At 43.4% G+C, this 22,759-nt stretch overlaps 1 protein-coding gene across 2 annotated transcripts in view; it reads right to left on the bottom strand.

Moving 5' to 3' along the window:
* The window catches only part of LOC5578490 (lebercilin-like protein), a 45,843-nt gene extending 23,478 nt beyond the window's left edge, over positions 1 to 22,365 (bottom strand). The window contains exons 1-2 of one of the 2 annotated variants that reach the window (XM_021843831.1): positions 22,254 to 22,365; positions 22,058 to 22,175 (exon numbers count right to left, since the gene is read on the bottom strand). In XM_021843831.1, coding sequence (XP_021699523.1) covers positions 22,058 to 22,080 — 23 coding nt within the window. In that variant the 5' untranslated portion in view covers positions 22,081 to 22,175; positions 22,254 to 22,365. Of the gene's footprint in view, positions 1 to 21,933; positions 22,001 to 22,057; positions 22,176 to 22,253 lie in introns of those variants that run through there. The other variant, XM_021843832.1, reaches the window with a different exon arrangement.
* Positions 22,366 to 22,759: the final 394 nt, after the last annotated feature.

Here is a 22,759-nt window from a genome sequence, read left to right as displayed (position 1 = left end):
GACCCGTAGACGAATGCGACGTATTGTTCAGTGTGTGTTCTACCTCGGAAATTCTCGTATCCCACAAACGCTGGTCGGTTTTAACGTATGTTCGGATACAAGCGTTTATACTCCGGTTCAAACGTTCGACCGGGTTGGCCTGGCTGTGATGCCGGGAGTTGGCCCAGTGCTTCACCTGATAGCGAGACAAAAAGTCCTTGAAAGCATTACTGAGGAAGCTTGTTGCGTTATCGCTTATCAGGATTTCAGGAACAGAGAAGCGGCGGAACCACTGTTCCTCGATAATCTTAATAATAAGATCTATCGCAATTTTTCTCACAGGGACCAAAACAGTCCACTTCGAAAAGACATCTAACAACACCAGAAGGTGGGTATGGCCAGCTTTAGATCGCGGCAATGATTGAATAAAATCAATCGCCAACATTTGAAACGGTTTTCTAGCTAGTCGTGGGTTTCCCATGACTGGATGCTGAGAGATTGTAGTGGGTTTGCACTCTTTACAAGTTCGGCATCGCTCAACGTATCTGCGAATCGTGGTGGCCATCTTCGGCCAGAAATATCTCGTGCGAATTTTGTCCAGCAGTTTTTCGTAACCAATATGGAACGCTTCATCGTGCTCTTTTCGGAGAATCTCATCTCGTGATTTCTCCGGAACACAAAGCTTCCATTCGAAACGAAAATCGAGGACTTCGGTCTTACTTGGTACAAATTTGTACAACTTCCCCTCTTCAACCTTGAAATCAACGTTCTCATCCGGTGCAGAGCGAACCTTTTCATATAGAGAGGAGTACCATGCGTCCCCTTCGCTCAGCGTGGCGATCTCCATCGAACGCGAGAGAGCGTCCGGGATAACATTGTCCTTCCCTCTTCTATGCCGAATTTCAAAATCAAAACCCTCCATCGGCTGAGGCGTGACGACGTGCGCCACTTCCCATTCATGATATGGGTGAGTGCGGAAGCGTCGGTAATAACGACAAATCGAGTGCTTTCAATATACGGTCGGAATTTGTTGATTGCAGATAGCACCGCTAGACCTTCCTTCTCGGAGGCTGCATATGCTTGCTGTGCCGGAGAGAGTTTTTGCGAGAAGTATGCCACCACTTTCTCGCCACTCTCGTGCTGTTGTGTGAGGATCGCAGCAATAGCACTGTCACTCGCATCGGTCTGAACTTGGAAGGGCAGCTGCAGTCTTCCGAAATCATCATTTCACAAGAGAGTTTTTAAAAGCATGCCTTGAAAAAATGCATTTTGTAATGATGAATATGAATCCTCGCATTTCATTGCTCCTGAGATCACTTGATCAAAAGTTTTGCATCATTGATGCAGATCATTTCAGCTCCAATGGATTAGAATATTTCTGACGTTTGGATGAACTATTTTTGCGACAGAATACGACCTCCCGAAAGAGTATAGCGTAGTTATCCTTCCTGAGTGCCTATAGAGTAGAATTTCAAGACTGATGCATCAATAAAAAACTGATGGCAGTAGAGATGTTGTAAAAAACCTTTACTTCAGAGCCTCAACGCATTCAGTCAAGTTTATTCTGCAGACTCTGGTGAGGTAAGATTAGTCAAATAGAGTGACAAAAGTCAACTCGCTTCTTTCTGGTTAACATGTCTTTTACGTCCCACCCGAGATGAAAGCAAATTATTTCAACCTACGTGACGCGCACAAAAAACTTGAGATACCTATAGGCAGATTGAGAAAAGTCGACGCATCCAATCTCTAGTCGTCAGTATGGTCATACACAAATTTTAAAATTTGTATCGTCCGTGGTCTTTGGCCAGACAACCACCTCCCCTTCCCCATAGGTGACGTAGTTTATGGCCAATCCCTCAAGTAAATTGCATACCTAGCATAAGAGTTTATTTTTTCTCGGAGGGAGGGAGAAAATACTCCCAAAGCCCCCCGCTCCGCGTTTTTATGCCAGTGACTTTTCCTGTTTCAGAAGTTTCACTAAGCTGGGTTGTGTTCTAGATTGGTTGGGTTTTAAGGGTCTCATCCGGTACCGTAGCGGACGAAACAATGAGCTAATATAGTGAGACGTTTATCATAGATCCAGCCGTTTATCGTTGGTCTTCTGTACAACATTACCAGGGAATGGCAGTAAAAGGGTGTGTTAAGAATATCCATGGAGTTTATTTTATTGAAATGCAATTTACAAAGCATTGGATACGTTGTAGGTTTATGGAACCGGTACAGGTCTAGATGAAAACCTAATTGGTCAGCTTTCACAATTTCTGAAATCCAAGAAGTGTTTCCTAAAAGCAAACAAACAAATTAGCAACGAAATTGAGTAAAATCTGAAATAAACTAAATAAATAAGATTTCGCACTAAATTTTTCCAAACTTTCAATCCCTCACAACTGCCGTCTGACACTTTGCTAGCTTTTCAATCACACAATGAAACGATAATTCCACGGTTGCTATGCCTACTATCCATGTTCGCTCAACGGAAGGAGCTGATATTTTTTTAGATCATTGATGCAGTATTTTCACGAAATGATAGGAGCAAATCAAAGCAATGTTGGATTGAAAAAAGAGGAGTGTGCTTTATCCTACTCCTTAGTTTATTGATCAAAGCAACGCAATGCAAAGGATATTCTGAAGACTGGGCAGCTGGAAGCTTGGATTTGCGAGCACTGGTGCTGCAATTAAATTCTCCTTTAGTTCAAGGAAAGCTTTCTCTGCGGTCGTATTCCATACGATCGTTTTAGGTTTTTTTCTCAGGAGATTGGTAAGAGGTGCCGAAATCTCGCTGAATCGGGGAATAAAGCGTCGATAATAATTCGACATTCCCAAAAATCGACGTAAAGCACGAAGTGATGTTGGGCGCTCATAATTAATTATTGCCGATACGCGATCGGGGTTTGGTCGCAAACCGTCGGATGAGATTATGTACCCGAGGTAGGGTAACTCTCTCAGACAAAATTTTGATTTGTCGAGGTTGATGGAGAGGTTGGCCAGTCGTAATCGACGGGCCACCTCGGTCAGAGATTGGATGTGTGCTTCGAATGTGCTGCTTACCACGACGATGTCGTCGAGGTAAACGAACACTCTCGGTTCCAGTTCACCGTACCCTAAAACTTCGTCCATTAGTCTTGCCAGGGTGGCCGGACTGTTGACTAGGCCAAAGGGCAATCGGGTGAACTGGAACAATCCTCTGCCCAACACCGAGAACGCCGTATATTTTCGTGAGCTAGGGTCAAGTGGGATCTGCAAAAAAGCTTTGGTTAAATCGATTGTTGTTAAACATCGACTTGACCCTAGCCTACTCAATATTCGATCTTGGTGTGGTAGAGGATAAGCGTCCCTCCTAGTCCGATCATTTAACCGTCGTGCGTCCAGACACAGGCGAACATCGCCCGAAGGTTTAAGCACAGGAACCGTACTAAGAGCCCAATCGCTCTTGCTTGGTTCTATAACTTTTTGCCTGAGCATATTGTCTAGTTCGTGGTTTATCTTCTGTTGCATAGCGGGGGACGTGGGATAGGGGTTGATTCTCACCGGTGGCGCTTTTTCGAACTCTTCTTTGAGTTCTATTTTGTGAGAGATGAGTGGAGTTACTCCGAGAACTTCCTTACTTGCTCAAGTCTTAATTTTTGTTCTTCTGTTAGAAGTTCCTGCTCATTTCCTCCTTCCTCTTCTCTAGTTTCCTCATTCCCAAATCCTTCTCTCTCCATTTCTTCCCTCAACTCGCAGTGTTCGAACTGCACCGTGGGGTGAAGATTGAATACTCTCCAAAAATCATACCCGAGTATTAATCTACGTTGGAGATTTGGAGTGATCAGAGCCTTAATGATTTTTGTCTCATCATTGAAAGTCACTGGTAGGTGTACGTAGCCTTCTACTTCTACTGGAGTTCCAGAAACAGTTTTCAAAGATACATCCGTAGGAAAGATTTTTAAATTCAGAGATTTTATCAGTTTCTTGCATCCTATTCCTAGTATGGAGCGCTGAGCACCACTGTCCAGTAACCCGATCATTTCTCTTCCCATCAAATGAACTTTTGCAAACGGACGGTTGTCTCCATCTACTTTGACAAAAAGCTCGTTAACTTCCACTTCGGGGACATAATCGTCATCCGAAAATGGTTTATAACCGTTTTGCAATAGGTCTTTGTATAGCCGATCGTCTTTTGAAGGATTTAGAGTCGAAGCTTCAGCTTGCCTTCTCAAGCTGAATTCTGCTCGTTTTTTTGGCAGAAAGGGCATTCCGGCGTAATGACGTCCAAGAAACCACATAGCCTACAAAATTTGTGTCTCTTTTCTGAGCAATCGCCGTAATGGTGCCCATGTTTCCTGCAGTTGTAACAAGTGCCTATCGGTGGGCGCACATATTTTTCAGCTAAAGCTTTCAACGTTCCCTTAGACGACCCCTCAATCGGATTTTCTTTCCTCTCATTCCTCTCCCCTCTCTCATTCTTTTGCTCCTCTTGCTTGCTATGCTCATTATCGGTCTTACTTTTTGGCTTACTCTTAAAAAAAGTTCGCGTATTCTCGGGTTGACTAAAAGTTGGTTTAGATTTCGAGTTGTTTGAGGCTGAGATCTCATTTAACTGGTGAGTTTTGGGCCGATTTGAGCTTTCGCTCGGTTTCTGGAACATATTCCAATTGTTCTCATCTATGATTCGCCCATATTTCTTTAATTTGGATAGAGATTTAACCCCTGCTCCAGTTAAAGCATTTTTATAGTCGAATCTCATATTTCGCCAGATGATTTCAAATTTACGGCGCTCTGAAATCGGCTTTGTCATCGACTGAAAAAGCTTTTGCATGTCATGCATATAATCGACGAATCTTTCACCGCGAGCCTGTCGACGACCAGTGGCTTGAATTTCGATTTGAAAATCTAAATCGGGCGGTAGGAATTCTCGTTTGAGCTCCCTTTTCAACCCTGACCAGCTATGAAAGTCATGATTTTCGTATGCTTCCATGAACCAGTCCTTAGCTCGTCCTGTAAATAAGTGGATTGCGCTACGAAAAAGTTCTTTGTCGGATACGTCTTCCGATTTACACCGCATCTTAACTTCCTTCAGAAATTCTGCCAACTTTCGTCCCTGATCCCTTCCGTCATATTTTAGTTTCCATTCGGAAACTGGAATTCGCTTCAAACTCTGCCTAGCTTTTTGTTCCTTCTTATGCCTTTTCCGTCTACGTTCTGCTGATCTACTAGGACTCGACGAGCTTTCTGATGTATCCTCGCTTGAATCTTCTGAGCTACTAGTAGTTTGTGAGCTACTAGTTGTACCACTGCTTGTCGAAATTGAGGAAAAGCTCACCTTTCGATGGCGCTTTTTGTTAGACTTTGTGGATAATGATCTCCTGTTACTTTTCTCCTTTTTCCCCTCCTTCTTTTTTTTTTCTTCCCTTGCTTTCTACTGATTTATGTTTCCGAAATACCTCAACTGGACTTTCAGAACTACTCTCTTCAAACGATTGCTGTTCAGCGATCGTTATATCTTCTTCTTTACTCGATTTTAATACTTGGTCATTTTTGCCATTCGGTTCAAATGACCCCTTTCCCGTATCCTCAGGGTTTATTTCTGACTCTCTATCAATTCTCTCCTGATTAAACTTTATCTGATCATTTAGGTTGATGAGAAGCTTTTCTAATCTTTTTTTCCGCTCTATATTCTCCTCAGCTTCTTTCATACGTTTCTCTTCCAGAGCGATTTCTCTTTCTCTCATTTCTTTCTGTTGCTTCGTGGTGTGTAAAACAAAATTTTTGAAATGTTGGATTACATCTTTTAAGCTTTCCTGCTTTCCTTCCTCATATCCTGTTAACACCCCCAAAATTTCATCACATCGAATCATTGATGCCTCTAGCTCCTGCTTTTTAGACTCAATTGTCTTCTTCTTTACACCCCCACTTGCTCCCTCTTCCACGACCGGCTCTTCCAAGTCATTACCTGTAGCTGTTACATTTAAAACTTCTATTTCGCTTCTGACTTCCTCTAGAACTTGATCAATTTCTGATTCTAAACGTTTGGGTTCGGGTTGGGCTTCAGGGCTAGATTCCATCTCGGGAAAATGTTTACGGAAAATCAGACTAGCTAGTTTACCAAGATCGGTTATCTCTTTCGTAAGTTTATCCGATCCAGGTGATTTATAGATCATGTATATTCGCACTCTATAATGCACCAGACGAGTACACAACTTCTCTCTCTGGCGAGCATCGGTTTTTGGATTGTCCAATAATCCTCCGATAACCAAAAGCTTAGCCTTAACTATCTCAATCTCTTCAGGTACCGTTCTCCAAATAGGAGCGGCAACAAAAATATTCTTTTCGCGTTCGTACTTCATTCTATCTTTCAACTTTCTCCGTTTAATGCTTTCATGTTCATCCGGTCCGAATACCATGTTTCTCACATGTAATTCATGTTCAACCTCATCCATGGAAAGATGAGACACGTCCATCCTTCTATAGAGCTTTTGTAAATCCATATCAAATACCGATTAATTACAATAAAATACCTAATTGAGTAATCACGAAGATACTATTTGAAAAACTACCTGATACAGCTATCACGAAGAAGCAATTGAAAAAAAACCTAGTTGAGCTATCGCGAAGAAGCTATTGAAAAAAAAACTAATTGTGCTATCACGAAGAAGCAATTTAAAAAAAATACCTAGATGAGCTATCACGAAGAAGCTATTTGAAAATTGCTAATAATCACTCAAAATTGAGAGTGTCGACAAAATCATTCATCAAACCAAACAATTTCAGTCGTTTTGATCCGAAACATTCGTTGCTCCGGTCATTTAGAAGAATCAAGACCCAATAACCATTATTATCTTTCAATTAAACGCAAAATTACTCCTACTGGTTGGTAAAAAAATTGCAAAGAATATCAACTTTTGTGAGTGTACGCGCACTAGTAAGATGGCTTAATGAACTCCGAAACGATCCCCAAAAGCTAAAGCTTTACCATTGAAACACTCAAACCTTATCACTTGCCGTAACCTAGCTAACCTACCATGCACACTTGATAGAACAATGTAGCACCTTTTTGAACTCTTGATTAGCTTCGATTTTAGTTGGTCGCCAATTGTTACTTGGGAGTCGGATGACCCCTCAGCAAGACCTGAGTACCGGCGAGCTAGAGCGTGAGCTTTTTGCTCTCAGGATCGGCTTTTCGAGAGGCTAACCAAGGGCTCAATAAAAGGAAACACTCTAAATGAATTTTACTATTTTATTACTCACACATCTGTGTGGGCTGTGTGGGTGTTATTCGGTGGGATGGCCGGCCGGCGCTTACTGCTGCTGCTGTTGGGGTCGGTGGGTCGTTTTTGGTAGGCAGAATGGAGGCGAGGAGACGGCACGTGGTTTCTCCACTCTTACGAGACGTCGGGTCCTCGAGGGTTAAACTCCAGTCGGGAATGGCCTTCGACCGACAATGGGGGACTTCTTCGGAGGTAGCTGGTCCTAATTTCAGTTGGGCGCTTCCAAAATGGAAATAAGCTAAGCGCTATTGGGTCCTAAGGGCATTAAAGGTTAGGGTAGGTTTAGGGTTAGGTGATGGGCTACTGGGTTTATTGCTGGGTAATTACTTCTAGAGGAATGGCATACCTGATTTACTCAATTAACCGTGTGAATGCGGTATCTTGATTTCACTGCCACTGGCGGTATTTCTAGAAAGTTTCACTTCAGCTTTTGAATTGGCTTTAGCTGAAATCTAGCGTCTTACAAGCTTGGAGATCACTATAGAAAGAGACCGAGCCAGCTTTTTAATTTCCCTAGTAGCCTACCCTTTCCGTACCAAATTCCCTTTTTCATCTCTTTTTCTTACAGTCCTTTCCTCAACTCGCGACAACTCCTCGAAAGTTTCCCCTGCAGCAGTTTTTAGTGTGTTGTGTGCAATGTTCTAAATGTGTTTTACAAATTTTGTTCTGTTTAACAATCATGACTTCTTTTTAATAATTTAATAACTTATTTCTACTAACATTTTAACCTTACTGACTTTTTCTTTTTATTAGGCATGATTTTGGATTTTATGCCCCAACGGTAACAAGAGCTACTCTTGGGAATTTTCTTCTTCTCCGTTTCACTTAGCCGATTGCCGTAAAGAATAGCGATTTCATCGGCGTACTCATCGGTCTGCGCAAACCGATAGAGAAAGTTTTCAGCACGTATCAACTCCTGCTGCGATAATGGTCCCACGGATCGTTGTTTTAACTTGACCAATTGCTTCGAATTACAGATAAACCGGAAAACGTATGCCGTGCTTCTCACCATTGTAGTCCACTTGGAGAAGTTCTGCGGAGTTATGATTGATTCAGCCACGGGAACGTGCGTAAGAAGATGTGCTCGTAACTCAGTATCTGTCGCTCCATACCTTAAAACTGTGGGCCATTCTACTTCAGGCTTTCGAAGAAACTCCGGCCCCTGAAACCAGCGGCTAGACGCGTTTAGGTCAGGAAAGCGTGTCCACTTAGTCCCTTCGTCGGCAACATTCTGTCTTGTCGGGACCCAACGCCACTCGTTAACGTCAGTAGATTCAAGAATTTCGCTCACCCTGAATGCTACAAACTGATTATATCTTCGATGATCTGAATTCAACCAACACAAAACATCTTTGGAATCGGTCCAGAAATATCGTCCCGAAAGCCCGATGGAGAGTGACTGAGCGATACTGTTCGCTAAGCGCATTCCAAGGACGCTGGCTTGCAACTCTGAGCGGGGAATAGACAGAAATTTCAACGGAGCCACTCTTGTTTTTGCACAGACGAATGAAGTTTCAATCACGTCTGCTTTCTCGTATCTGAGATACACAACGGCTGCGAAGCCGTTCTCGCTTGCGTCCACGAAGGTGTGCATTTTGACTTTACAGGTGTTATCTAGCATTACAGATGTTCTATAGCATCTTGGAATTTGAACGTTGGCTACTTCTGGCAGAACTTTTAGCCATGTCAGCCATTTCTGGAACTGTGGCTCTTCGATAGGGGTGTCCCAATTAACCGACGATCTCCAGATTTCCTGCAGGAGTACTTTCAGGTACATTAAAAAGTGCGACATAAAGCCAAGCGGGTCGAACATCATCATAAGAGTGCGAAGTACCTCACGTTTAGTGGGTCGGCGGCGTCCGGACATAAGATCCTCGTTATATCGTGGAGACACCTTGAAAGTGAAGCAGTCCGTAGCCGTGTTCCACCAAAGTCCCAACACTTTTTCGGTGAGATTTTCTTCTCCCAGACTCTTCTCGGCAGCTGTGACTTCCTGCAGAGATGCTGAAACGATCGGTGAGTTGGAAAGCCAGTTACGCATTTCAAAGCCTCCGGCAGCGTGGATACGTTTCACATCCTGAGCTAACTTTATGGCTTCTTCCTCTGTCTCGACGCTAACAAGCATGTCGTCAACGTAATGCTTTTTTACAATGGCGTCGACCGCTTCTGGAGACTGGCGTTCAAATCGCTTTGCGTTGAGGTTTTTTACGAATTGGGCGGTTGTGGGTGAACAACAAGCGCCGAAGGTCATTACCTTCATAACGTATACGTCCGGCATGCCTTCACTTGCATTCTGTTTCCAATAGAACCGCTGACAGTGCTGATCTTCTTCCCTCATTAGGATCTGGTGGAACATTTCTTTTATGTCTCCACAGACCGCTATTCGGAACTCTCGGAACTGGATTAAGACTGACAGTAATGATGTTAGTTGATCGGGTCCTTTCATTAGCATCGAATTCAAGGAGATTCCCTGAGCGGTTGCTGCAGCATCCCAAACAAGTCTCAGTTTTCCGGGTTTGTTGGGATTGTGAACTGGAAACACTGGCAGATACCACTCACGTGGTTGACGAATTGTGAGCTCATCTGCGGTTAATTTTCGGGCGTACCCATTCTGAACATATTCGCTCATTTTTGCTCGAAGATTCTCTGCTAGTCTTTCATCGTTCTTCATCCGCCGCTCCAGACACTCCCATCTTTTGAGAGCCATCTTACTGCTGTCGGGAAGTCTTACGTTGTCATATTTCCATAGGAGACCGGATTCGTACTGGCCGTTTTTCGGTTGCGTTACTGCTTCTAGCACTTCCATAGCACGTTGGTCTTCAGTGGAGAGGGGCAGCTTTTCAGGTTTGGAAATTCCCATGCTGTCAAGTGTGAAGTAGTTTTTCATCGCAGTATGGAGACTTTCGTCGGTGGCTCCGTTGCACTCGCACACTTGTACGGCATGGTAATTCACATGGCTCTCTAGTTGCTTACTAGGCGAGCAGTTCCCATACACTATCCAGCCGAGACGTGTTTTGACGGCTATCGGCTCGGATTGTTTTCCTTCACGACTTTTCAGCGCATGTCCTAGTTGAGCATTGTCCAGGCCAATCAAGATGCGTGGACTAACTTCGGTGTATGAATCGAAAGGGACTCCAGTCAGATGAGCGTATCGGCCCTGCACTTCGGAGGCTAACAGAGTTTGTGGCCGTAGTTTGAGTTCATGTATTGTGCGAACATCCGCCATCCTATACGTTTGGGAAGTATTCCTCGTGGAGGAGATTGCCAGTTCCACCTTTTGAGATTCGTTCTCCATCCTCATAGTATCGCCAGTCCATTTGAGGCAGAGTGCTTTGGGGCATCCTTGCAGTCCAAGCTCCTGTGCAATGGAGTGCTCTATGAGCGTAAGCTCGGAGCCGTCATCGATGAAGGCGTGGGTCTGAATCGTCTTTGATGGACCATAAAGCACGACTGGGACGATGCGGAACAGCACATCATTCGTATGCGTTTGATGAACATTGCAACTGGTATTTGTAGCAGCTTCCACAGACGAGGAACGTCTTGATGCTTCGCTTATCTCGCTATGAAGCGAAGGGTGATGCAGATAATTACAGCCGTTGATACCGCATTTAGTTTGTTGTCGACACGTTCCGTTGTGCTTACGAAGACACTTACGACACAGTTTCGCTTCGCGTACAACTGCCCACTTTGACTCGTAGCTAAGTTCGATGAACCGTTTGCACTTTGGGATTGACGGACATGCACCTTTGCACACAACGCACTCTTTCGATGTGTCCTGTAATCTGGAATGTACTTCGCATGATTGCGCTTCAGGAGATCCGGATCTGTTATTGCTAGACTCCGAATGTACATTGATATAGGCATCCTTCTTGGTACCTCGCCCTCTTGGGGCATTGATGGACGTCTGTATGACTGAGCTTGCATCCTCCGCCATATAATAGAGCCAGGAACTGAAATCCATAAGATTAGGGGCTGGGTTACCTCTAGTATACTTTGCCCAATCTAATCTTAACGTTGGAGGTAATCGTTCCACCAACTCGAACTTGAGCGAAGCGTTGTACATGAAATCCTGTATTCCGCAGGCTTCTATTGTTGCGACCAGATTTTCGACCGTTAAAGCAAAGTTGACCAAGCTTCCCAGTCGGTCAATCTCAGGGGATGGTAGCGAACGAACTTTCCGTATAGCTGCTTGGACTATTGCTTCTGGCCGGCCGTAGAGCATCTTCAGCGTCGAAAGAACTCCTCCCACGTTCGAAGGATGTAGTAATCGACATTTAACTGCCTCCAGTGCTTTTCCTTTGAGGCATTTACGTAGCCGCAGCATGTTTTCCTCATTGGAGAATCCACACATCTGTGTCGATGAAGAATACATCGCGAAGAACAGTGGCCAGTCTTCGGGGTTTCCGTCGAACTCCGGTAGATCTTTGGATACCGCTTGTCGAGCAGCCATTTGACTTCGATTAAGAATACAGATGGTTTCCTCCGCAGGGATCGGTTCAGGTTGCGATGGACGAAACGCCGGAGGTGGATGCTGCTGTCTTTGAGTGGGCATAGGGAGTGCTGTGAAACGTGTCGATGTTGGATTCATGAGAAGGGATGATGGCTGCCCATGTGGTGTAGAACGCTGCGCGGGGACGAAATCCGGTAACGTATTACGCCTTCCTACTTGCGAACGCCGTTGCTGATCTGCTTGTCGTAGGTTGATCGTTGCAAATCTTTCGACGAGCTCAGAAGGAATCCTAGATTCGTCTTCTTCTATAACTCCAGAGTCTTCGACCGCCCCACCGCGTTCTGTGTCTCGGACCCATTGTGAAACGTCGGACATCTTCTCAAGGTCTTCATCGTCCAAATTCGTCTCGCAATCACTTTCCAACTCTTCCAGTATTCTAAACTTCTCATCCAGGAATCTTTGCTCTAGCTTCTTCTGTTCCTCAAGTTTCTGTAATCTCAATTCCATTTTTCGCTGTTGACTTTTTTTGCTACTCTTCTTGCTAGAAGACGTTTTGTCGCTGTTATCTTTGGGGGGTGGATTAATAGCAGGCGTTGCTTTTTGGGTACCGTTAGCTGGCGTTCGTTTCTGGTTGTTGGACTCTACAACCGGACACAGTGGGCAGATCCAGCTGATTTCTGCTATACATTCCGTAACTTCCACACAAGAGAAGTGGAACCATTTCTCGCAACCATCACACTGCACCATTCTACTGTTATCACTAGTTGCACACAACTCACAATTATTGTACCGAGGCCAGTGTTGTGAAAAACTCAATTTCTCACAACTCACGCTTGAGATTTTTCATGCGTGAGTTGTTAATCACGCAACTCAGAAGTCAAAAAATCATTGATGAGTTGGCTCACCTTTTTGACTCATTGTCTCGTATTTCCATAGATTACTCACACACGGCAATAATTGCTTGTTAGTCTGGTAAAATTATAGCAATCCCTTCTAACGTAAACAACAATATTCGGGTTTCACGAGTTTTTGCCGGGTTTTGAGACTGAATCATTTTTTACGGTTTGAGTTGATTGAGTTGATTTTGCATCAAAATCTCAAGCGTGATATTTGCGAAGCAGATCTCTAATGAGTTTGCTCTCACGGGAGAGCGTATTGATTGAGATTTGAGTGTGAGTCTATCAACACTGACCGAGGCGGACGCGCGCGACGATCCGGATTGCGTCTAACAACGACATTTTCGCGTATATTTGACAGGCCTAAACTAGTTTTCGGTTCGGTTAGCAAAGCAGATTGCTTTCGCTTCGCTCCTAATATATTGGCAATGTCAGCATTTACCTGGTGGGTGGATGATAAGGTAGATAGGGGGTTTCCTGTCCTGCTCGGATCAGGCGAGTGAGTACTAACGGTGTCCGCAGTGCGCGATGCGCTGGCTCCCAGACATGTCTCGCCCACTGCATCGCTCGTTGCGGCTGCTGCTGTACTTGTTGTACATACAACTACGGTGGGACTGTTGATTGGAGCAACTGCGGCTTTGTCAATGATTTCACCCGCCGGGGTCTCTGCAAGGTGTGTTACACCTGTTCCTCCTACCAGATGGCCACGGCCAGATCCAGATTTCGATCCCTTGCCAGACATCGTTAGCCAAAAACGAATTTTGTAAATTGTTGATGGGCGATAGACGAATCGTTGATTTTGATAATTTATTCCGGCGAATCGGGTTGAATTACAAAATTCCTGAATGGATTTTAGGTATAAGTTACGTAAATAGTGAATATGGAAACTTAAATCTTACGTTTTGTGATTCGCTACCTCAACAATTCTTCACACTGGACGATGTGTCCTAGCAGCGCACTGATCACCTTGATTGTACTGTACAAATTTGTGTTTTAGGTTTAGTTTTTTAGTTTTTAGTGATTTCAATTTTGATAAAGAATTCAATGTCTCACCTTTAGTAAGTTTAACTAATTTTAGGTACAAATGGGTGATTGTATAGTTTAGTTAGATTCAATAGTTGTAGCTGTAAGAATAACCTTAGTTTAAGTATTTTAACCAGGATATCTCCTATAAATCGTTCGTCAACCAGCAATACCTTGTATAGCAATGAACAACTAGCGGTAATTCATAGATTAAAGTAGGTTCAAGTAAATTCAATATAGTTTTAAGAGCAATTTCAACAGTTTAAGATAAGTTCTCAATCACTTTATATGCACGATTTCTGTTTACGTTTCTGTCTCCTTCGTAGTCGATAGTTTGCCCTTGTTCTGTTCTTTTTAACCCGGGACAATCCCTTGGTTGATTCATGGGTGTGACCGTATAAGCCCGTCGGAGCTCGTTGGAAGGGGACCATTGGGGTTTGATGGATCTCTCGACGTGGCGGAGTTAACAATAACAAAATAACGAAAAGCCTTAACTGAGATCTTTTGGCATCAACAGAAAGATTTCATCCTCTACTATATGGGAAAAATATAAAAAGAGTGATAAAACTACTTTTTCAACATAAAATCGCTTGAGCTACTATTGGTACACGTGTTCCAGTAGTTGCGCTAGTGCTCCAGTAGTAGACGTTCGGGAATGATACAAGGAATTATAAACAAAATGGTAATTTTTTGCATAGGTTTAACATTTTTCCCTCGGAACAGCAACTAATATGTTTCAAATGATGCATTAAGATCATCTCTGAAACTTTTCTTCATTTTTATACATCCATTTTAAAAACTGCTTCCATCCGTTGATCCACTACTGGAACACAACGGCAACTATTGGTGCAAGGGAGCAAATTTTTTGCGTAAACTTAATAATTTATATGACTTTTTGATAAAATAAAAAGCTGAAATTTGGAAAATCGACTAAACTAGAGGCGATCTATCCACCAAAAATAGCACATGTCGTTTTTATCGGAAAATGTACGTTTTTTTCCATAGTCCAATCTACTGGTACCAGTGCTGGGAATGGTAATAGTAGTAGGCTTGAATTTTCGCGAAAATCAGGTGGCTCTCCCAGCACAGTAGTTCAAAAACGTGAATCTCATCAAGTAGCCTATGTTGGGTGCACGAATTTTCTAAATCATGAGTGTCATTGAAGGCTCCAAATGCGGGAAATGCAGCGGGAAATAGAACATTTTTCTACAGTAGTTTTGGGTTGCCCTTAGCAACGGGTGTTTTGCTATTTTCAAGGCATTTTGCCTACAGCAGCGATGAGCGTGAGTTTCACTGGCTTCGCTGACTGTGATTGGCTTTGCTTGGCTACTGTAGAGTGAATTTCAGATTTTTTCCCAACCCTGACTGGTACATTACAACCATTGGTACCGGCACCCTATAGACGTTTTTACTCTGATTCAAAATAATTTCAAAATTTAGGCTGACAAAATCGGGAAAAAAGGGTGCCAAAGTCGGGGGTAGACAAAATCGGGTCAAAAAGGGTGCTAAAATCAGGGGTAGATAAAATCGGAGGTAGACAAAATCGGGGGCTGACAAAATCGGGTCATTACTGTAACTTAAATCTAGATAAAAATACTATCTATAAGCGTCAGCGTAGTTTGCAACTGTGGGAACCGTTTAGTTGAATTGATTGCGGATAAAAGATATAATTAGAATATTTACCCTGAATTTGGTACCAATAGAATTGCGATACGATCCGTTAAATCGAAAGGTCACCAAACTTTGTAAGTAGGAGCAAAATTAATAAAATATGAGGCTAATAAAACATTTTTTTAGCTAAAAGCTAACCGACAGCACAAACGCGGTTTGCTATATAGATCTTGGACGATCCCACCCCCACAACATTACGTGTTCAACAATAGGGTCCTAAAATGTTTAATGAAATCTTGTTTTTATTTAATAACACGAAAAAGCATGTTACTGCAACTACTTTAGCAATTTTTCCCGCTCAAATAACGGCTATATCATATTTAAACTTCAATTTAAAAATTGGGTCCAGAAATGAACCTTGACACTTAAGATCATGTTTGACGTTCGCTTAAGTCGACAAAAACACCACACGGGTTTTAGTTTCAGCACTGGGGGTTGTTCCTATCTGACATTTCGGAAGGGACACGGAAAACAAAATACACTCAAAAATTTGAGTTTAAGCCAAGGGGTGTGACAAAATCTTAAAAAAAAATTAAACAATTTTTTTGGAAACAAACAAACGAAAAACATTAAAAAATTGAGTAAACATGTGTTTTTGGCCTGAACTTAAGTGTTTAGCACTAAAATTGGGACAGGGCTTTAGGACCCTATTAGCAAGCATTTTGACCGTTCAACAATTGGCGATTTACCTTACATTGTTGTTCATTGAATGAAGTTTATAGATTGCGCGTTGGGACATTAGTAAGTTTTGTAGTAATATCTGTAGTTTTAACTTAAAACATTACCAAGAGTACATTAACTTAGAATGGATATCTTGAGTTTTTTAGCAAAAAAATCCTTAATTTTATGAGCCATAAAGTATCGTTTTTACTACCGCCTAGTAATCCTTTATAAGAGAGATTCGCGGAAATATTTTTCTTTTTTAAATTTTTGTCAATGCGATTTTTAGTTGTTGAATTTTTCGGCTGTTATTAGTTTGTATATGTAGCTCAAAGATCTATAACGAAACGAAATACACTTTTTAGCAATGAGGAAGTCATGTCCGTGTTACAATATTATTCTCGACGCCGAGCAAAATCAGCACTGCTGGTCTGTTGCCAAATCGTTCCATTTTACTTCCGCTTATCTCTCTATAAAGGATCACTACTACCGCCCAACATACATGTGAAAAAAAGCAAAATTGAAAGATAAGAAGCAGGCTTTGTTCTAATGCGGACGTAATGGCGAAACGCAGGTGTATCATTTTGAAGTTGAAAAATCTGGCGGCCATCTTGGATTTCGATGCCATCTTGGTTTTTAGCAGTTGAATGTTCACCATCTCAGCGCTCTTCATGATGAATTATGAGGCCTCCATTCAAAATAAAACAATCAGATTCTTTCCATCTTATCTTATCTAAGCTGTTCAACTTATTGTCCATTTCTATAGACCAAACGGTCAGTGTTCAGACAGACTGAACCAAGTGCTTTTCCATGGTCTCAGAAAAGCGTACGCCAGTCATTCGAAATACCTAAATTTTTGCATTATTTACTGTAATAATAAAACTTGTCTATTTGATAATGCATCGGAATCAAAAAAAACATCGGAAAATCAGAATTGATAGAGCCTTTAACGTGTCTTCAGAACGCCAAAATATCAGCTAGTCCGGTCTGTCTGAACACCGACCAAATAAATGAAAGAATTAATGCTAATAATCAACTCGAAAATATGCAGAAGAATCATTCAGGTGACATAAAAGCGTTAAAAACACTATTTAATAATTTGTTTTTAAGCTAGTTAAGCTGAGGGGCAGGCTCCGTTCCAGTAGGGACGTAACGTCAGGAAAAAGAAGAACAAGAAGAAGAAGAGTATGTGTAACGGTAGCATTAAAATTCTACTTATTGGGTGCTCATTGCTCATTGCTCATTGATTGCTCATTCTATTACTTAAAACCAAGATGGCGTCAAAATCCAAAATGGCCGCCAGATTTTTTCACTCAAAATAATACTCCTATTTTTCACCTGACTCGAATAATACACCAACGATTGAAACCTTGTTTCTTTGTTGTACAAACAAATTTTGTTTGCATTGATTGCACTCACCATATACGTCAAAATCGTAGAACATGATTTAGAAAATCGTTCATTTCATAGGGTAAATACCATTGCTCACCTGGCGCGGTAAATGGCTGGGCATGGCGTACCATTGGTACCTCGCGTACCTGCAGGAATAAAATAGACCCCTTTGTGCGGTCCTTAGCCTCTTGCCCAGCAACTCCTACCCCTACCTCCTCGTGGTACTGGCCGGGGTACGAGTAACCTTGGGGAAGATCGGGTAACCAACCCCCGGTGGGAACTTTGGTCGTATGCTGACAGGGAAGGGGGGGTTTGCTTTTGCTTCTGCTTCTGCAAACCTTGAGCGTCTGTACTCCATGTTAGGAGCGGCTCACTACAGCGTCTGTTCCTCATGTCAGGGGCGACTGATCATCGTCCGAGTGCCAGAGAAGGACTCTAAGCTAAACTGCGCACTATGGCCCTCCGAACATTTAGGGGGAATGGTCCTCCGGAAATCTAGGGGGTTGGTGTCAGGCCCTGCAAGCCATCCGTAAAACATATCAGCACAGGAACGTCAACGAGAGAATATGGACCGGAATAATCGACAAAGACCACAGCGGCGAAAATGGACTAGCGATTGGAAACTCGGTACGTGGAACTGCAAATCTCTCAACTTCATTGGAAGTACTCGCATATTCTCCGATGTACTGAAGACCCGCGGTTTCGACATCGTAGCGCTGCAGGAGGTGTGCTGGACAGGAGCATTGGTGCGAACGTTTAAAGGTAATCATACCATCTACCAGAGCTGCGGCAACACACGCGAGCTGGGAACAGCTTTCATAGTGGGTGATATGCAAAGGCGCGTGATCGGGTGGTGGCCGATCAATGAACGAATGTGCAAGTTAAGAATCAAAGGCCGATTCTTTAACTTTAGCATAATCAACGTGCATAGCCCACACTCCGGAAGCACTGATGATGACAAGGACGCATTTTACGCGCAGCTCGAACGCGAGTACGACCGCTGCTCAAGCCACGACGTCAAGATCATCATAGGAGATTTGAACGCTCAGGTTGGCCAGGAGGAGGAGTTCAGACCGACGATTGGAAAGTTCAGCGCCCACCGGCTGACGAACGAGAACGGCCTACGACTGATAGATTTCGCCGCCTCCAAGAACATGGCCATTCGTAGCACCTATTTCCAGCACAGCCTCCCGTATCGGTACACCTGGAGATCACCTCAGCAGACAGAATCGCAAATCGACCACATTTTGATCGATGGACGGCACTTCTCCGACATAACCGACGTCAGAACCTATCGTGGCGCTAACATTGACTCCGACCACTACCTGGTGATGGTGAAACTGCGCCCAAAACTATCCGTCATCAATGATGTACGGTACCGACGCCCGCCCCGGTACAATCTCGAGCGGCCGAAACAACCGGATGTCGCCAATGCATACGCGCAGCATCTTGAGGCAGCGTTGCCGGATGAGGGCGAGCTCGATAGGGCCCCTCTTGAGGACTGCTGGAGGACAGTCAAAGCAGCCATTAACGATGCTGCCGAAAGCGTTGTCGGATATGTGGAACGGAGCTCAAGAAACGATTGGTTCGACGAGGAGTGCCAGGAGGTTATAGAGGAGAAGAATGCAGCGCGGGCTGCAATGCTGCAGCATGGAACGCGGCAAAACGTGGAACGATACAGACTGAAGCGGAAACAGCAAACCCGCCTATTCCGTGACAAAAAGCGCCGCCTGGAAGAGGTGGAATGCCAAGAGATCGAGTTGCTGTACCGTTCTCAAGAAACGCGGAAGTTCTATGAGAAGCTCAACACATCCCGCAAAGGCTTCGTGCCGCGAGCTGAGATGTGCCGGGATAAGGATGGGAGCATCTTGACGGACGGACGCGAGGTGATCGAAAGGTGGAAGCAGCACTACGATGAACACCTGAATGGCGCAGAGAACATAGGCACAGAAGGTCAAGACAGCGAAAGCGATGGCTACGTCAGCACAGCGGACAGCGGAAACCAACCAGCTCCCACGATGGGGGAAGTTAAGGATGCCATTCAACAGCTCAAGAACGACAAGGCCGCTGGCAAGGATGGTATCGGAGCCGAACTCATCAAGATGGGCCCGGACAGGTTGGCCGCTTGTCTGCATCGGCTGATAGTCAGAATCTGGGAAACGGAACAGCTACCGGAGGAGTGGAAGCAAGGCGTTATATGCCCTATCTACAAAAAGGGCGACAAACTGGAGTGTGAAAATTATCGTGCAATCACCATCCTAAACGCCGCCTACAAAGTGCTATCCCAGATTCTCTTCCGTCGTCTATCACCTATAGCAAACGAGTTCGTGGGAAGTTATCAAGCAGGTTTCATCGACGACCGCTCGACAACGAACCAGATCTTTTCCGTGCGGCAAATCCTCCAGTAATGCCGTGAGTACCAGGTCCCTACGCACCATTTGTTCATCGATTTCAAGGCGGCATACGATAGTATCGACCGCGTAGAGCTATGGAAAATCATAAACGAGAACAGCTTTCCCGGGAAGCTCACAAGATTGATCAGAGCAACGATGGACGGTGTGCAAAACTGCGGGAAGATCTCGGGCGAACACTCCAGTTCGTTCGAGTCTCGACGGGGACTACGACAGAGCGACGGAATTTCGTGCCTGTTGTTCAATATTGCGCTTGAAGGTGTTATGCGGAGAGCCGGACTTAACAGCCGAGGCACGATTTTCACGAGATCCGGACAATTTGTTTGCTTTGCGGACGACATGGATATTATTGGGAGAAAATTTGAAACGGTGGCAGATTTGTTCACCCGCCTGAAACGCGAAGCAATAAGAGTCGGGCTAATGGTGAATGCGTCGAAAACAAAGTACATACTGGTTGGCGGAACTGAGCGCGACAGGGCCTGCCTAGGAAGCAGTGTTACGATAGACGGGGATACCTTCGAGGTGGTGGACGAGTTCGTCTATCTCGGATCCTTGTTGACGGCTGACAACAATGTTAGTCGGGAAATACGAAGGCGCATCATCAGCGGAAGCCGTGCCTACTATGGGCTCCAGAAGAAACTGCGGTCAAGAAAGATTCACCCCCGCACCAAATGCACGATGTACAAAACGCTCATAAGACCGGTAGTCCTCTATGGGCATGAGGCGTGAACTATGCTCGAGGAGGACTTGCAAGCTCTTGGGGTTTTCGAACGCCGAGTGCTAAGGACGATCTTCGGCGGCGTGCAGGAGAACGGCGTGTGGCGGCGAAGGATGAAACACGAGCTAGCTCAACTCTACGGCGAACCCAGTATCGTGAAGGTAGCTAAAGCTGGAAGGATACGCTGGGCAGGGCATGTTGCAAGAATGCCGGACAACAACCCTGTAAAGATAGTGTTCGCTACGAATCCGACCGAAACAAGAAGGCGTGGGACGCAGCGAGCTAGGTGGATTGACCAGGTGCACCAGGACCTGGAGAGCATGGGTCACAGTCGAGGATGGAGAGAAGCGGCCATGAACCGAGTGAATTGGCGTAATATTGTTGGCGAGGCTTTATCAAGATAATTGATGTAAAGCCAAATAAATAATAAATAAAATAACCATTGCTCACCTAGTTTTTATAGCCTATCTTACGCATTTTTTTCTCAGCTTTCTGTTGGTGATCTCGGAATTCAAAACGAGCGGTGCGCTAATGGTTAAAAAACGATTTTTCTACCAAAATGTCCAATTTTTTAAAACTATAAATGAAAGTTTGTTATGTGTTTCAAGGGAAATATGAGACACATCACGTGAAGAACTACCAAAGATTTATCAAAAAATGGTCTTTTTCGCAAACTGTTTTGCTAGCTGGCGTACGATCAATTTGAGAAAACCGAAAGGACCACCCTTAAGTTTTATCGAAAATTAGCTTTCAGTGACACAAAATTGGAATTCTAACGATGGGTACCGATGGCGGCCTGTTTTCAGCGAGAATTGCTCTGTAAAACAACTAACTAACTATTCCGTAGGTATAGGATGTGAAGTTATGAATTTAAATTTGAAGACACTTCGTTAATGCCTCCAGTGGACGATTTGTCCTTTGAAGGAGGCACCATAGTAGACAACGGACTAGCATGCAAAGCTTAGTGATACGGTTGAATCGAAATACGTTCCTGACGAAATGTTTTCCGAACTGAATCGTTAATCCAGTCCAGATCCTTGACTCGATGCGGCCAAATGCTTGGTTACACTAACCGCACGACCACGAAGCCCACACATTTCACAAGTATATTTGGAAAGCCTTATAGTTTTTCCGGCTGACATCAACATAAGATTTCATTTGCGAAAATACAAAGATTTGTGTATTTAAAAAACAATTTCTTTGAATTTTATCTGTAAGGAACGCATAAACTGATTTGCTCTCGGTCGGCTTCTTATCTATTTTCAAATTCAACCTCAAGCTTATTTGGATGTATCAGCATTAACACAATTTGAAAGATGTCCTATTTTCTATAGTCTACGAATCCCTTTCACTTTATCGATAGTTTGTCAAGGCAACAAAACAAAATGCATGGAAAATAAACAAATTTCACTTTCTATGCTGATATTTTCTGTGCATCAATGCAAATAATAATCATTTTTTTTATCTTTTGCTACCCAATATTTACCAAATAGTATTGTTCAACCTATTGCAGTCCATCACAATATATAAATGCTCCGCATATGTAGAATTATCTGCAACCAGTTGTTATAATCCCTGCAACTAGTAAAATACTCCTCATTAATACTCACGATGACCGCATACTGGATGACATTTTTGGCTCAATCGGTCGATTTGTCAGATGTAAAACGTGGGCTATTTCTCAACACTTCTTGTGACGATGACTACCCCTGTCTTCTCACACCATAGCTTAAAGAGAGATTGAATATTTAAGATTAGTATTTGTTTTAATTAACGCTATTTTCACATTTTGGACACAATATTTACCCAGAAATAATAAGCGAACCGATTCTTGTTCCTGCTTTTCCAATTTGACCAGGCCCTATTTGTGTTTTTTAGCGTTACCATGGGTAACCAGTTTCGCGAATGACTACTATAAGTGAAATCGGTGAAATCCTAACATGCTTTTCATGCTTCTCGCTTTTCATGGACAAATGGATTGGTAACGTTTTGGTAACCTGACGTTCAAGTTTTTTATGTACGTTGGTTTGCCGCGATTTGATAATTATAAGGATGTGATTAAAATCATAAAATTCATATTAATTAAATACAAAAACAAAGATTTGGATTTATAAGAAGTTAGAACTTTTATTTAAAAAGTCAAAAATATGCGTCTGTAGTACAGTGAAACCTCCATGAGTCGATATTGGAGGGACCATCGACTCATGGAAATATCGAGTCATGGAACAGCAATCCTTTGGAAAGCTGCTTCTAGGGACCATCATAGTAACCATGAAATTTTCTTTTTAGTATGGTTCCATGAGTCGATATCG

The sequence above is a fragment of the Aedes aegypti genome, chromosome 2 (assembly GCF_002204515.2).
Source record: "Aedes aegypti strain LVP_AGWG chromosome 2, AaegL5.0 Primary Assembly, whole genome shotgun sequence".
NCBI classification, from domain to species: domain Eukaryota; kingdom Metazoa; phylum Arthropoda; class Insecta; order Diptera; family Culicidae; genus Aedes; species Aedes aegypti.
Note: the sequence above shows the minus strand (reverse complement) of the source record. Positions and strands in the feature narration are given on the sequence as shown.